At 40.1% G+C, this 14,813-nt stretch overlaps 1 protein-coding gene across 5 annotated transcripts in view; it reads right to left on the bottom strand.

The window, feature by feature from the left end:
* Positions 1-14,813, bottom strand: part of LRP6 (LDL receptor related protein 6) — a 244,183-nt gene that overhangs the window by 139,149 nt on the left and 90,221 nt on the right. For 3 of the 5 annotated variants that reach the window (XM_072923934.1, XM_072923933.1, XM_072923931.1), the window contains 9 exons: positions 14,060-14,271; positions 13,692-13,882; positions 9,383-9,592; positions 8,025-8,150; positions 6,430-6,666; positions 4,649-4,759; positions 2,638-2,868; positions 1,729-1,865; positions 461-558 (listed from right to left, as the gene is read on the bottom strand). In XM_072923934.1, coding sequence (XP_072780035.1) covers positions 461-558; positions 1,729-1,865; positions 2,638-2,868; positions 4,649-4,759; positions 6,430-6,666; positions 8,025-8,150; positions 9,383-9,592; positions 13,692-13,882; positions 14,060-14,271 — 1,553 coding nt within the window. Of the gene's footprint in view, positions 1-456; positions 559-1,728; positions 1,866-2,637; positions 2,869-4,648; positions 4,760-6,429; positions 6,667-8,024; positions 8,151-9,382; positions 9,593-13,691; positions 13,883-14,059; positions 14,272-14,813 lie in introns of those variants that run through there. The other 2 variants (XM_072923932.1, XM_072923935.1) reach the window with 2 other exon arrangements.

Here is a 14,813-nt window from a genome sequence, read left to right as displayed (position 1 = left end):
CAACAACATTAATGTTACTTGTGACCTATTAGCCTTTATATTGCAAACTTTTCCTCCACAGGGTATTTGCTTATAATTTTTGATAATTATGTAACAAATTATTTATGGCAAAAGCCTAAAAAAGGCAGGATTCATTCCAGGATGAGTTTTTTTTGGCTTAAAATACTCATGGCACTGCACTTCTTTTGGCACATAGCTAGTTTTGTGATGACTGCTGTCATTCCCCCTAAGGAATATACCCCAGGGATGTATCAGTACCCACTTAATTTACCTCAAACAGTGCTGCACTTCCACACAGGCAGCAGTGACATGATACACGTGAGCCCATTTAAGCACCAGTTTAGTGCTTGCAGAATTAGGGCCTTTGATTGTAATTCTTACAGAGCAGAGCTTGCCTTTATTCTGCATTTTCTACACTAACTGCTTTGATTCTGACAGGAGCTACTGCAATAGTAATTACCTGTAGGATCTATGAGTAGATGGGCTGTTTGAAGAATAACCAAATTCCATGGTATAGTGTGAACGTTCAGTAGCTGGTGATGGTGGTGGGTTCAAAATCTAAGGAGTAAGAAAGGAAAAAAGGCACTTTTAAAAAGGAAAGATACAAAGGGAACTTGAGAAAACACCAGTTTATAGTTTTTAGTACTGTCTAATAGGAACCTTAAGTAAAGAACTGCATACATACATAGCCCTCCCAGCAAACAGGATTTTTTTTTCCTGTTTATTCCCCAGCTCTTAAGCAGACCCTGGAAATGCCATTTGTTGCCATTCCTATTGGCTACTACTAAGCTGTTCTCAAAAAGTGCCTACTGCTTTGGCTATTTTGACATAGCCAGTGATGAGAAGTAAAGTTGCAGCAAGCTGTTCAATTCTAGATTGTCACTAGGGATACCACTGCCCAAGGCAGACTGGCAAATCTCTGCTCCTGTAAGCTGCAGTCTCCAAGTATTGATCTGCTTATTGCAGCATGCTGGCCAAGGCAAGCATTTCTTCCCTATGCAGGCATATTCTTACTCCATGTATTTGGATTAATTTAAAGCTGATTTAAACCCTGATCAGTTGATTCTCAGAATTGAAAACCAACAGTTGAAGATTCCAGCCTTCACTGACCAAAAATGGGACTCTTTAACACTCGACAGTGGCTTGGCAAGCTCCATAAAAATACCAAAACCAACCACCACAGATGCTAGAAATGAAGAGACAGGGAGCCCTCTAGGGCTGGCACCAACTGTTACACAGCAGTTAGTGCGGCACACGACACATTTATGATGGAGGGGTGTTACAGAGCTGCAAAACACTTGTTTACTTATTTACCTGTCACTTGTAAGACACATGACACAAAGCTTCATTTTAAGTCCTTGACAGGTCTGTACAGAATCAATCTTAGTTTTACTTTCAGAGGCACATGGCAGAATATAATGAAAGGCGATCTCTCTGTCGGAGCTGCTCAACATCTACAGGGATTTTTTTCATTTCCCCTGACATTCAATCTCTTTCTTCCTGGCACTGAGCTCTCTCACAACTTTTTTTGATTAAGTGAAAATTTCTAGACCATTTTGGAAAAACACAATCCTCTTCCCTTTCAAAATCATTTACTCCATATCCGAACAAGTTTATTATACTAGAATTCTAAATCAAAATATTAATCTGTCAATTGATGAACCTTTAGAAAGACACTGTCACTTCCCTAAAAGTTATTAAAGGTTTATGAATAGCAGAATGACTTACTGGAGGAAAGTAAGTGCCTTTGGTACTTGAAGAACTGCTGGAGGAGGCTCCTGTAACATGGGCTCTGTCATAGGGTGGGCCACTGCTCCCTCCCATAATGCTGAGGGAGCTGATGACAGATTTACCTCGAGACATACCTGAAGAACAGAGCTGTATGTCAGTATTCAGTTCTTGCTCAATTTACAGAAAAAAGTAAGCTTAAAAAATAATCTGAAGGACAACAGCAGTATAAGCACAACTTGCAAACCCAAAATTAATTATCTTGTTATTAAAACCAAATTATGCTCTGAGAGGAGCCTGCTGGATCTAAAAGCCACAAATTACAGTACATATTTAATCAATATATACAGAAGCACTGCATATAGATGAAGTGCAATGTTGTGGTTAAGTTTTACTTTTTAAACAGCAGTAGCATCATGTGCTTGGACTGGTACAGGAAAGTTCATCATTAAATGAAATAAGTTGAGACCAAAGTTATTGCTGATCATTACAGACTCGGCAAGAAGTCTCACAAGCATACAAACTTAGACTGTAAACCTACCAAGAATGATTACATAATGTTTAAAGTCCCATTAATATAACTCTGTGTAACTTTACCCTGTACTGTTGTGAAAATTTGCTGTGCTGCAATAGCCCAAAAAGGGGATTCCTTAGTAACAAAAGAAGAAAATGCACAGTGTGTGCATTTATTTAAGCTTAGGTTCTGCTAAGTACCTAAATGCTTGTGAACAGCACGGGCAAAATAGCAGTTCATTATTGTAAAGAAGGATGGCAACAAGCCTTGGCAGTCCTGGTGTCCCACAGCTTCCAAGAACTGCATCTGGAGCAGACATTTCCTGTACACAGATGCACAGTATCCTCAAGTACAGCTGTAGGGTGCCAAGGACAAGGATCATCCCCTTTACTTACCAGGGAGAGACCCTGACAGAGAGCTTGGGTGAGGCACGTAGCCCAGAGGTACCGAGGCTGGTCCGTGCACCACGTAATCATTGGTCATGGTTTCCCCATCGCCCTTCATGCGTGGGCACAGCACCCTCTGACAGATGAAGTACATTGCTCCCACCACAAAGACTGTAAGGATTACACCAATGATGGAGCCTATGGTGTTGTTGGGCTGTGGTGCAGGTTCCTCCGTTGTGTCTAAAAGGGAAAAGGAAAATCAGACCATGTAAGTTTAGACCAACATCAATTTTTCTTGCATCTTTCCATTTTCCTCTTTTTCTGTAGGCGGACAACAACTTTCATTAACTTTACAACTTAATATATGGGAGGAACAAACAGGCCCTAGGACAGGTCTGTTCAAAGACTCTGAGTGTCCATAAGGGCTACCTGCAGCCTCCAGAATGACCTCCAAACATGCCATGAGGTTTTTCAGATCACAAATAACAGGAAATGAGCAGTAAGTACATGCATGTGCAGGGGGAATGATGGCCCTGCTCTTGGCTTCAGTCTGACAAGCAGAGCTTTCCTTTGAACTTGATGGACAAGACCTGCAGCCAGGTCTCCAGATGACACTGTGCAGGGGACTCCTCTTGTGCTTTTCTTGTCACACCTCAGCTATCAGGGTAACAGACTGGCCCTCCCTTTTCTCAGCAGCATAACAATCACTTATGGTGCACCATCTTGACTGTTCAGCAGTGATGAATTTGGGGTTTGCTGCTGTTTATTAAATGACCTAAACTATTCCACATCTGACCCACCCTTATGGTTACAGATACATCTGAGCATCAGCCTGAGAAGTGCCACCTTATGAGGAATCTGTGCCCAAAACAATTATTCAACAGTCAAAATGAGTGGTTTTCTCTACAAGACCAATTCCTAAGCAATGACACTTCTAGGAGTAAATGACAACCCCCTGCCTGTGGTTATGAATTTGACAAGAAAGGCAGACTTTAAAGTATTTTTCTGTTCCAGTCAGTGTTCTACATCTTAGACATTACTGAAAGCTTTTACCTCAACACATTTCCTGCTCTCTGAACACCAAACCCACACTTGAACCAGCTTGTCAGAGTCTACAGAGATAAGTAAACAGATTTCTGATCATACTAAAAGAGGGATGGTGACAACTGCCATCTTATTCTGGGTAGGCCAATTTCCCATCCTCTGTTAAAAAATTTGGAGAACATACAACCTCTAACAAAGGGAACTATACAAGCCTGTGATAATGTCACTAGTGACTTGGTAGCATGACAGAACATTTCTTAATACTCCTTCTTAAGATCAAAGGTCCAACTCTGGCTTTGTATTTTCAAATTATTAATGCGCTAGCTGTGATATATGGATCTCTAACACAAGACAAGATGTCCCTATTTATAATTTCTTTTAAAGCACCAACAGCAAAAGTGAACTTTCAAGTTGGAATTTTGAAGGCAGTGGCTTTTTTGTAGAACCCTGGAGATTTCAAGGTCGGGGATATCACGTTACAAATCAGAAATCAAGCTCAGAATTACATCCTTTCAAGATAAAAAAAAGAAATTTTAGAAGGTTTACTCTATAAACAGAGTGCTCCTCTGATTCTGAAAGCACCTGCTATTAATTCTCTGGATGAGAAAACCATGAAGCAGAGAAGTTATATATGAATGCTTCATGCCAATAGATTTTTTAACATTGCACCAACTCAGCATATAAACATTATAGTAAAACAAACCTTTTACTTCTTTTAAAATTTAAAAAAAGTAAGAAGAAAAGTAACAGGCATTCTCTGCCTTAGCAACTACTTGTTCAGTATACTAATTATTTTTGTTATTTCTGTTCTACCACATTATGCATTAATTGCATGACAGCAGTTATGAAGAAAAGCATTAATACTGAAAGCAACTAATTCAGTCTGCTTGGCAGATTAAAATCAAACTCGTAGGAAAGATGAGAAGCAATTTTTGGATACTGCAGCCAAGTCTCCAGTCTCAGGCAGTACACTTACAACATCCTTGCTCATCAGAGCTGTCACTGCAGTCCAGGTTGTGATCACACTTCTTGCTTTTCCCAATGCACTGCCCACTGGCACAGCGGAACTGATCCGTTAAACACAGCACTGCAAAGAACCCCCACACCAACAGTCAGCATCAGAAACTTTTCTGGAAAATCATTAAGAAATAAAGACACCAAAGCATACAATCAGGAGTATCTTGGAAGAGCTTGGAGTGCTGCAAGCTTCATTTCTGGAAGTAGCCAGTGGCCCACAAAGTCCCTCACATGAACCATGCAGAACAAGTGACTCAGTGTTCTGTTGAGTGCACACCAGTGCACACTGGTACCTGGGCTTTACTGCCTGCTTATAGTAAGAACACTACAAGATAAAGTGATCCTCATTTAAAATAACTCAGAGGCCGTTAAGAAGACAAGCACTTATCCCAGGACATGGTTATTGCAATACTACTATAAGAATCTCCAAACCCAAGCATTTACTATAAGAGAGAAGAATTAAGTTACGAAAAATAAATCTGCCAAACCCTGATAATAAATTTTTTTAAGAAAGATAAATGTCCTTCTTTATGTTCTTTTGCTCTTCCTGTAAACCAGAGTCCTCAATCATGAGATAATATGTTGACTTGATATTATGTTTTTAAACTGGAACAGAGGACAAAATAGAAAACTGAAGCTTTGCCAGCACACTGAAAAAATAAAAGGTGCTGCAAGCAAGGCGTTGGCTGCTACTGTTCCCACATATTCTTGTCCCCTGTTTCTCATAAATCCAGAAATCCTTTTTTGTCTTCAGCTGAATTAAGAAGTTAAACTAAAGGCTTTTCTGATTTGTAATGAACTTGAATATTTTCAGCAACAGGACCACTTTGAAGGTGATAAACAGTCCATAGTCTGACATCTCCAGTTGGTGAATGACAACTGGGAAGTTAATTTGCACAACACATTTTCAGATGTCAGCATCTCAGCTAGGTAATAATCACCTTTCAGCACACGGGAATTTCAGCTCTGTGTTTTTGTTTGAGCTAGAGCACATCTTTTGGAAAGAAATATAGCCTTGATTTAAAGACATTTCAACAGTCTCCACAAAAAAGGAAAACGCACTGAAAGAATATAAAGAAGTATCCTTTCGAGCTTACAAGCTGTCCCTACAACTCTTCACTACATCTGCAATAGGGAAAGGATGACTTTGCTCAGATTTCATGTTTTGTACTGGTGAGGCAGTTCGGATTTCACCAGCAAAACTTGTCCTTTCCAAAATGAATGTAATTCTCATTGTGCTGGCAACAGCACTTCCCTCTGTAAAGATGGCTTAAATAGTCTCTTTTGCTGTGCTCTACAGGAAGAAGAGGTCTCCAGAAATCTCCTCTGTCTCTCACTCCCGCTTACTCAGAAAAGCTAATTTTGTTCAGGTATTGTAAAATATACAATCCCAAAACCTTTACATGGTACAAGGCACACGAAAAGCTATGACAAGGATTTGCTCCACTTTGTAGTTCACCCCCAGAGACTAGGTTTTTAGAGCTTATAATCATGCCATTTTTGATAGTTCTTTTCACAAACAGCATTTAAGCCACTCTGATGGAGATCACTCTTTATTTCCACTTCACAGGAAGAGAAACAAAAGTATGGTGTTATGAAATAACTTATATTTAACAGACCAGCTTAAAAACTAGCAGAAATTTGTATCTTTTCAAATCCTACTCAGCAATAATGCTGGTACTCATCCCAGTGTCCCTGTGACAGGTACATTTCCATCCCACTTGGCAGTATGCTCCGTACCTTCGCAGTTCTTCTCATCTGAGTTGTCCTGACAATTCGCTTCCCCGTTGCAGCGCAGGGCACTGTCTATGCACTGCCCACTCTCACACTGGAACTGGCTGTCAGAGCACACTGGGCAGTTCTTCTCATCACTGTGGTCTTCACACTCAGTGAACCCATCGCAGCGCCAGGCCACCGGGATGCAGTCAATCTCACCTGTGAAACAGGTGAACTGCTGAGGGGAGCATGTTGGTGGTTCTTTGAAAATCAAGCAAACAAACAGAAGTTAAAAATCTAGGTGAACAAAAAGCAGATCAGGACAGGTAAGGGACATGAGCTCAGCTGCTTTCCTATATCAAAGCAGCTGATGAAAAACATGCCACATCATAAGGTCACTTCCACAGCCACTGCGTTCACAGCCACTTTTGCAGACCTTGAGGCCAGTGTGACTGATGCAGGCTCACATCAATGGGGGCTTGACAGATGAAGAACAAGAGGAACAAAGAAACATGCACACTCAAAACACAATTATTTTCTTCCCTTCCCACTTCAGACTGTCATACCTTTCTCTTAGTAACACTTCAAGTCAAAGTCATCACTCTCTTCAACTCACCTTTTCCTGCCACACCACTGTATACAGAGCCAATGGCTTATCCTCTTTTTCACGTTTGACAGCCATTATATAGAAGATATTAAAAGGATGTAATTTGCTGCAGATGGATGCACTGTGACTCAGTGTCTAGTTATGCGCTCTTCACAGCTCTATTCAGTCAAAATTATTTTAAAACAAACTGCTCGATCTAGTCAAGTTCCACTACCTCAACACATCTGTTAGTTGTCATTTAACATTTACTACATTAACTGTTAATCTCAGGCAGTAAGTGTGGATATTTTCCCTTTTTTTTAATCCCACTTTCCTCCTGGGGCTTTTTGGCCTGGTATTAAACTTGCTCTGAGAAAATATCTAGATTATGTTAGCTCTTGTTCCATTGTGAGACCACACGTCGCCTCAATGGCAAGATGATTGCATAATAAATCCATTCAGTCCAGTGGCACCAAAGTGCCTGTCCTCTCCCCCATTCCAGCCCCACCCCTGGAGATACCAGGGCATGGGCTACAATGGCCATATCACCATGGAAGGAGGCAATTTGCCCTTCTGGGTTTGGAGTTCAGAAAGACATGCACAGGGTGAGCTTGAGGAGGACAACAGAGGAGTACAAAACAGCACAGACTATGCAATGTGCCAGAATGTGAGAATCGACCATTGCCTGGAAAGGCAGAACACGGCAAGTGACACTAAAAAGTAATAAAAATCATATAATTCAAGAATCAATTTGAAATAATTCACCTTGAGTCTTAAATATGAGTCTTAAGTAGAAAGGGTGAACAGAAATCCTTACTCAACAGTTAGGGATTTTTTCCCTCTTCCCTTACTCCTTCTCAGTACTTGCACATTTAGCTGGAGGGTGGAGGGAAAGAGGTGAGTCTGTACAGGTATGTAACAGCATCCAGTGCACTGTCACATTCCTTTGGCTCAGAAGCCATCCCTGAAGATGGAGACCCTCCTCAAGGCTGAAGCTAAGAGCTCAGTGACACAGAGCTTGGGAAGGACTCACCTCCGCAGGACAGCTCATCCTGCAGCAGCACCAGGTGCACGGGGCAAGAGCAGCGAGTAGAGCCATCCCCCTTCACAATGCAAATATGCGAGCAGCCGCCATTATCTTGAGAGCATGGATGTTGTCCTAGGATTTTAAACACAGGACAGGGACTGATAAGAAATCCCTAACTATTTTATGACCTTTCAGTAATTTCTTCATTACCCTCTACCCCCTGGAGAGAGGATTAATTAAAAATCTCTGTTAATATTGTATTTTCTTGTGTGTATTTCTCTTTTTACACACATCTATAATTACAGCATACATTGGTAACTCTCCATGATCTGAAACTACTCTAAGAATTTATACTAAAACAGTACTCAAAGCATTTTGCTTCTTGTGTGAGATAACATTAGTTCTCCGTAGCAAATAGCACATTAGTAATACAAAGAGTTATCTTGGATTCCATACTTCGTTTTCTCTACCAAAGACCATTTAAAAAATAAACTTTTCTAATTTATAAATTCTGAAGCTTCCACTCTATCTCTGAAACTCAAATTAACATGCTCTAGATAAATATCTATCTTCATTTTAATGTTTAATAAAGACAACATACTTCTCTTGGAACTCCTGACAGACTTACTGAGATTAATAGCACACAAAACTAGTAGTAGTTTGCACTGATGTTTTAAACATCCCCTGACATTTTTCTACATATTTCTCCAAGGCATGCAACACAGCCTATTAACCAGGCCTATTTCCTCCAAGATGACAGCAACTCCACTGCTTTAACCATTCATCTCCCACCACTTCAAGCATGTGTGTGTGGAAGGGCCTGGTAAGCAGAAAATTTTTAAAACTGCACCTATGATCAAATTGCTATTTAATGCACACTTCCTTTGTGCAATGCAATGTTGCTCTTCTGTCAATTCACTTTCAGTACGAAACACCACCACCAAAAATTGTTCCTCTGCCTTCAAGACAGCCAGTCCTCTGAAACATTGACAGCTAGTGACAGGCCCTGAGAGCTGTGCTTGCCTAAACAGTGAACACCCAATAGCAACGCACTAGCATGATCCAGAAAGCCCTCTATTAGGGATAACAGGACGTTTCATCTGTGTCTAGAGACACTCAAATGCCAGGTGCCTGGATGGGAGTACCAATCAAGTTGTCATCAGCAACAAAACATGATGCTGGGGTTGTGATAGATTTCCAGTCCGTTGCCAAGTGCCTGAAGGAAACAACCTAACAGCACAGATACCAACTTCTCACCCCTTCCATCTGCACTGATGTTGATCAGCAACAAGGCACAACAGGCTCATGTCTCTTGGCTCGAGTCTCACAGACCCTTTTTGCACCTCAAGAAGGATTGCACTCACTGTATTCCTGCAGGTTGAGCTCCTTCACAGCATGGATGTCACTGAGTTGTGCAATACGAGCCTGGACCTTTGTACGTCCTTCTCGACCGGTCATATCAATCTTTTCAATCATCTGCTGCTGCCTGTCAATCCAGTACAGCCAGTTCTCAAAGACAGTTAGTCCCACAGGCTGCAAGATATTGGAGTCTTCCAAAACAATCCGGTTAGCACCTGCAGAAGGGAAAGAGTGTTTTGGTTCAACTAGGCAAAACTATCAGAAACATCTCCTACACTACTCACACCATTATTTTTCACTACTTTTATGCTACTGGGTAAGTTTACTACAAAAACCCAGGCAATACTGGATCCTCTGATGCAAGACTAATGCATTTTGCAGAGAGATGATAAATTTTTTTTTTCTGCTTTTGCCAAGGAGAGAGTTTTTGTGCTCAAAAAACATCTGTGTAGTTAAGAAGCACCTGGAGTAGAGGGGCTCATCTTTCATGAGCCTTTCAAGTCTCTTATCAATGTGATGGAAATCAGTACCTCTTTTCATTCTTTCCTTCTTCAAGAGATTAATTGCTTTGTCTTGCCATACAACAGGGAATAAGAAGATGGATTATTGGCTTCAGCTAACCCATACAAGATAAATTCCAAATGAAAGCAGGGTAATTAGGACTTCTCACATGAATGAAGAGATTAACACTTCTGACTTCCTCATGTTCTTTTGTTTCAGCTACGTTACCTTCACTAAGCTATTATTTGCTAAATTTCTTTTTAGCAAATACTTACTTTCCTGAGTTCCTTAGCAATCACCAGGAGCAGGCCTTACACCTCTGAAGAGTGGTTGTTGATTTCTATGCCAGATTTTCTGCCATTAAATACAGTCAAGAGTGACTGTCACATTTCATGGTTTACTCTCCACATGAACAGAACACAGTCAACAGTTGTTTTAAAGGTATCACTAAAGTCTGTCTGAAGACAGTGAAGACTTTGTAACTCACACAGAACAAAAATATTAGTCAAAACCTGAGGGCTCAGGAGGGAGGCTTAATCCATGTTTTCTTTATTTAACACAATGATATGGTCATTAACAGTCAAATATTCAGTGAGTTGATCAAATTCTGAGCACAAAATTACTTGCAAAACACATGGAATCTGCTTCAATTTTGAGAAGCTGAAACAGGATCACACAAGCTAAAGCTTAAAAAATTATCTATAAATCCTGGTATTTATGATATCTGAGCTCACTGCTGTGCTTATTTTTCACTTTTGCTACAGCAAAAAATAGCTTTACATTGTTCATTCATAGAATCATTTACCATAAGTTTTTCTATTTTTGTTCTGTACAAATATACTGGAATAACTGATTACCAGGGGGGAAAAAATTACCTTAGCCACACAAGATAACCTTATAGGACCAGAAGACATATGTACTTCATTATTTAATACTTCAAATAAATTCTATCCCTCTCTGCTTTGTTTAGTAGTATGAAGGGGTTTTTTGCTTGTTGAGAATTTAATCAACATTATGTCAATTACAATGACTTAGAAACAAATTCAGCTATGAAAAAATATATTTATCTCATTTTCACTAAATATGCAGAGAGCTCAGAAGTTAGGTAACCTTCCAAACATTTACTGAGTGTTAAAAACTGAAGGAAAACATGGGAATTCAAATCAGCTAGGCTGGGCTCTCACTACCACTTCGGAGCAACACCAGCAATGATCTGATTAAGAAAAGATGTTGATGAGTTCTGAAGGAGGTTATACCCAGACTGATGTAGAAATTAATAGACTGAGTGATGTAAGTCAACCTAAGTAACTGCAACCATCTATTGAACTCCTATAACATGACTAATTCTGTCAGGAAAACGTCAGAAACAGAAACCTGCATCTTGAGAAATAAAGTTAAGTTGAGAATAGGGCAGAATGCAAGGAAGACAGGAAGGAATACAAAAGCTAAAACTTTGACCTACCCAAATGGAGTCTGTACATGCCCTCCTCTGCCATGCCCACTCAATCAGCATGGCATTTTGCAGTATGTTCCTAAAGCTCTGGAGCTTAATATTCTCACTCCGTTAATGTCTTAATCTTTCTTTTTAATATTTGTGATCAAGTGTAACTGACTATTTCTAACTAAACTGAGACATTAAATCCCTTCCATCAACCAACAATGAAACCCGAAGCTGACTCATCAGGGTGCTAGTCTCCTTTATTGGGAATGATGAAAGGGAGACATGATTAAGAGGAGCTTTGTCTCCTGGCATCACCATCTCCTTTCCAGCAATACCATTTACAAAAAGATTTAAAACCAACCAAATAAATACACACCCATAGTTCATTCTATTTCCAAATTACTTAATTCCAGAATCATTAGACGTTTCTAAATCACACTAATTATTCTGGAATAGAAGAACTAATTTCCAAATAGTTTCCATGGTAGGGAGCTAATTCCAGTCATCTTTTCATAAGCAACCCCTTAATAATGTGAAGAATCTGGTTAACTTCAATAGAATCTCCCATTTGGGCAGAATAACCAAGTCCTAACTTCATGCCTGAAGGACAGGGAGGAAAAGAAGGACTACATCACATAAAAGGCATTCTAGCTGTCCTTGTCTTTATGGGTATTGGAATCTACAGAATTGACAGAGCAAGAGACTGAATGTTTTTAAGAAGCTAACATGCAGAAAAATTACTCTGCTGGTCAAAAGAGCTTATTAATCAGCATTCCTAAGCACAGGAATGCATCTTAGCAGTTAGCAATTTATCGTGGTGATTATAGCAATCTATTGGTGTTGCAAATGCCAAAATCAAGGTAGGCTTTGAAACATTTCTTTTCTTCATGCTCTTTGAAATATGGTTTGTAAAGTAAAAACTTTTACTTCATAATATTGGTGATCCAACAGCCACATCTTTAAGGAAAAAAAAAAAAAAAAAAGCAGAATCATTAAACCTAGACTGAATTAGAATTTGGACCCATGTCCTTGTCTGGTGTCCTAATTTCAGGCAGATAACCGACAAAGAGAAATAAAGCATGTTTAATGAATATTAATATCCTGCCTGTTACTCTACTCATGCAAACCCTGATCTAGGACAGCTTGGAACGTACCGAGCAACACCACAGCACTTTTTTTTGTTCTTGTTCTTTAATAATTCACTAACTCAGGTTGTCTTGCATTTTAAAACCCTAAACAATCATGATATCATAGTTCAGTAGTGACCCTAAATCTTCCAGTGACACACCACTGAGCTTTAATTCAAATCATCTAGGAAAAACAAACAAAAAGCTTATTTGTTTTTCAAACCAAAAGCTTATTCTAGGAACTTAACAAAAGGCTGAAAATCAAAGTGGTATCAACAGGGTTACATGCTGCTACTTTGAATGAAGGTACTATGTCATAAGTGGAAGACATTACCACAAACATTACTGCAAGCTGTCATAACTCCTTTTATGTTTTCAACTCTCATTTCCAGCAACAACTTCCAGCCCAATCTGTATCACCAATTAGTACTGGTGCTACATGAGGCAGCTGAGCTGATCCAGCAGTTTTCTGGATTAGGCTAGTAAATGAAAGACATTTGTCTTTCTTACCCAATCTGGACCATATAATTTTCCCCTCTTCTCTTGCTCCACTTCAGGTTGCTTGCTGGACTCTCTCTTTCCCGAAACAATGCAGCTTTCCAAACCAACAGAACACCAATCTCTATTTGTCTTTTTCTGTACAATGTTGTTAGGTCATTGTGAAATAGGCTGAATGAATTCATAGAGGAGGTCAGGCAAGCAGTGTAACCAATCTTGGGGAGCAAGCAAAGAGAATTCCACAGCTGGAAAAGGAAGGTTTGAGGACAGAGAGATATTACATCTTCTCTATCCTTCTCACATCTTTTCACCCCAAATGATAGGTACAAAAGTAACCTGGACACCTGCTGCTTCAACTCTGCAGGACATATTTTTCCACTAACAGGGAACTTTCCTCTGATTGACAGGTTACTGCACCAAAATCAATGCCTTTAAAAACAACCCTTTTCCTCCCCTCTCCAAAACTGCTGCTATTTATTCGTCAAGTAACTTTGTGAAACTACACAAAGGTTTTGCAGTGAGAAACCAAAGTAAATAGCATATGTAGCAATTAATAATGCAAATCACAGTCATGAAACTGTAAAGACATGCTGCATGAATCATGCACATTCCCTAGCTGGGAATTCAGGGAGTGATTAGAATCACAGTACAGACTGGTTATAGTAGGAAGGTAAAGATGACACCTTTCTTTGCATTTCCCCCACCCACACCACACAAATGAATCACTGAATTAAGGTGCTACTCTACCTGAAAGGTCACTGCTTTCAATTCTGCGCAGATCTGAGTCAGCCCAGAACAACTTGCCCAGCTGGCCATCAACAGCTAAGGCAATGGGCTTGCTCAAACCACTGAAAAAAAGGACTTCTCGCTCAGTGCCATCCAATGCTGCTCTCTCAATTTTAGGAGATCTCTCCTGGAGGTTGGTGAAATACATGTATCTGGAACAGGATGATTAGAGGAAAAAAAGGTTCATTTGATCATTCCACATTTTTGCTACAAATCCAAGATATCATAACAAATGTCAAAGTTGTTTTTCATTCTGACAAACAGAAAACTAGCTGCAGCAAGAAAACAACTTGATTCTCAAAACCCAGGGCATGAATTTTCCTACATACCCTTTCTCTGGATTCACCACAATGGCTCTGGGCCTATCCTGATCCCCCTTGAGCACCACTCCCATGGGTCTCCCATCCAGGCGAGTCACGTTGATGACGTTGGTGGCCTCACAGGTCCAGTAGATGTAGCGGCTGTAGATGTCAATGCTCAGGTCATAGGGCTGCATATCCAGGTTCTGATTGGGAACTGGACTTGTCACAACAGTGAGGCTCTGCAAAGGAAAGAGAAACAACACACAGGAGAACATTTAATCTTAATCTACTGTGAATAACTTTATTTGCTATGGATGCACCATGTCTAACTATTGCTCAGAAAAAGGAGACAGCTAAAATATTAGCATAAAGTAAGGAGAGACCCAAGTTCTGTTGCCACACCAACACCTTTGATAAGAAAGAGACACTTAGTCCTGATGGGTTGCTGTAATCACAATCACACAAGCTGACTGCAGCATGTAAGGCTTTGCAAGTTTGACCAATAAGTCCAAATTGTGCCCATGTTAAGGACCAGAGTCAGCTCCTATATTTCCTCTACTTTTTTGACAACTCAAGAGTTCAGTTTGGATAGACCCAAACCCAGCATGTTTAACACTCTACAAGAGAAATGTACCACCACTAATTCCCAAAGCTGCAGCTGAGCAGAGAAAAACGAAGGCAAAGTGAGGCCAGAAAGCACTTGAAATGCTGGCCTCATTCTTCTCCACTACTGCTGCCATCTCAGGTGGAGGACATGAGGGTGGTTAATAAATGGAAGGCA

This window comes from Taeniopygia guttata, chromosome 1A (genome assembly GCF_048771995.1).
Source record: "Taeniopygia guttata chromosome 1A, bTaeGut7.mat, whole genome shotgun sequence".
In the NCBI taxonomy this organism is placed as follows: domain Eukaryota; kingdom Metazoa; phylum Chordata; class Aves; order Passeriformes; family Estrildidae; genus Taeniopygia; species Taeniopygia guttata.
This window is presented reverse-complemented; position numbering and strand designations above follow the sequence as displayed.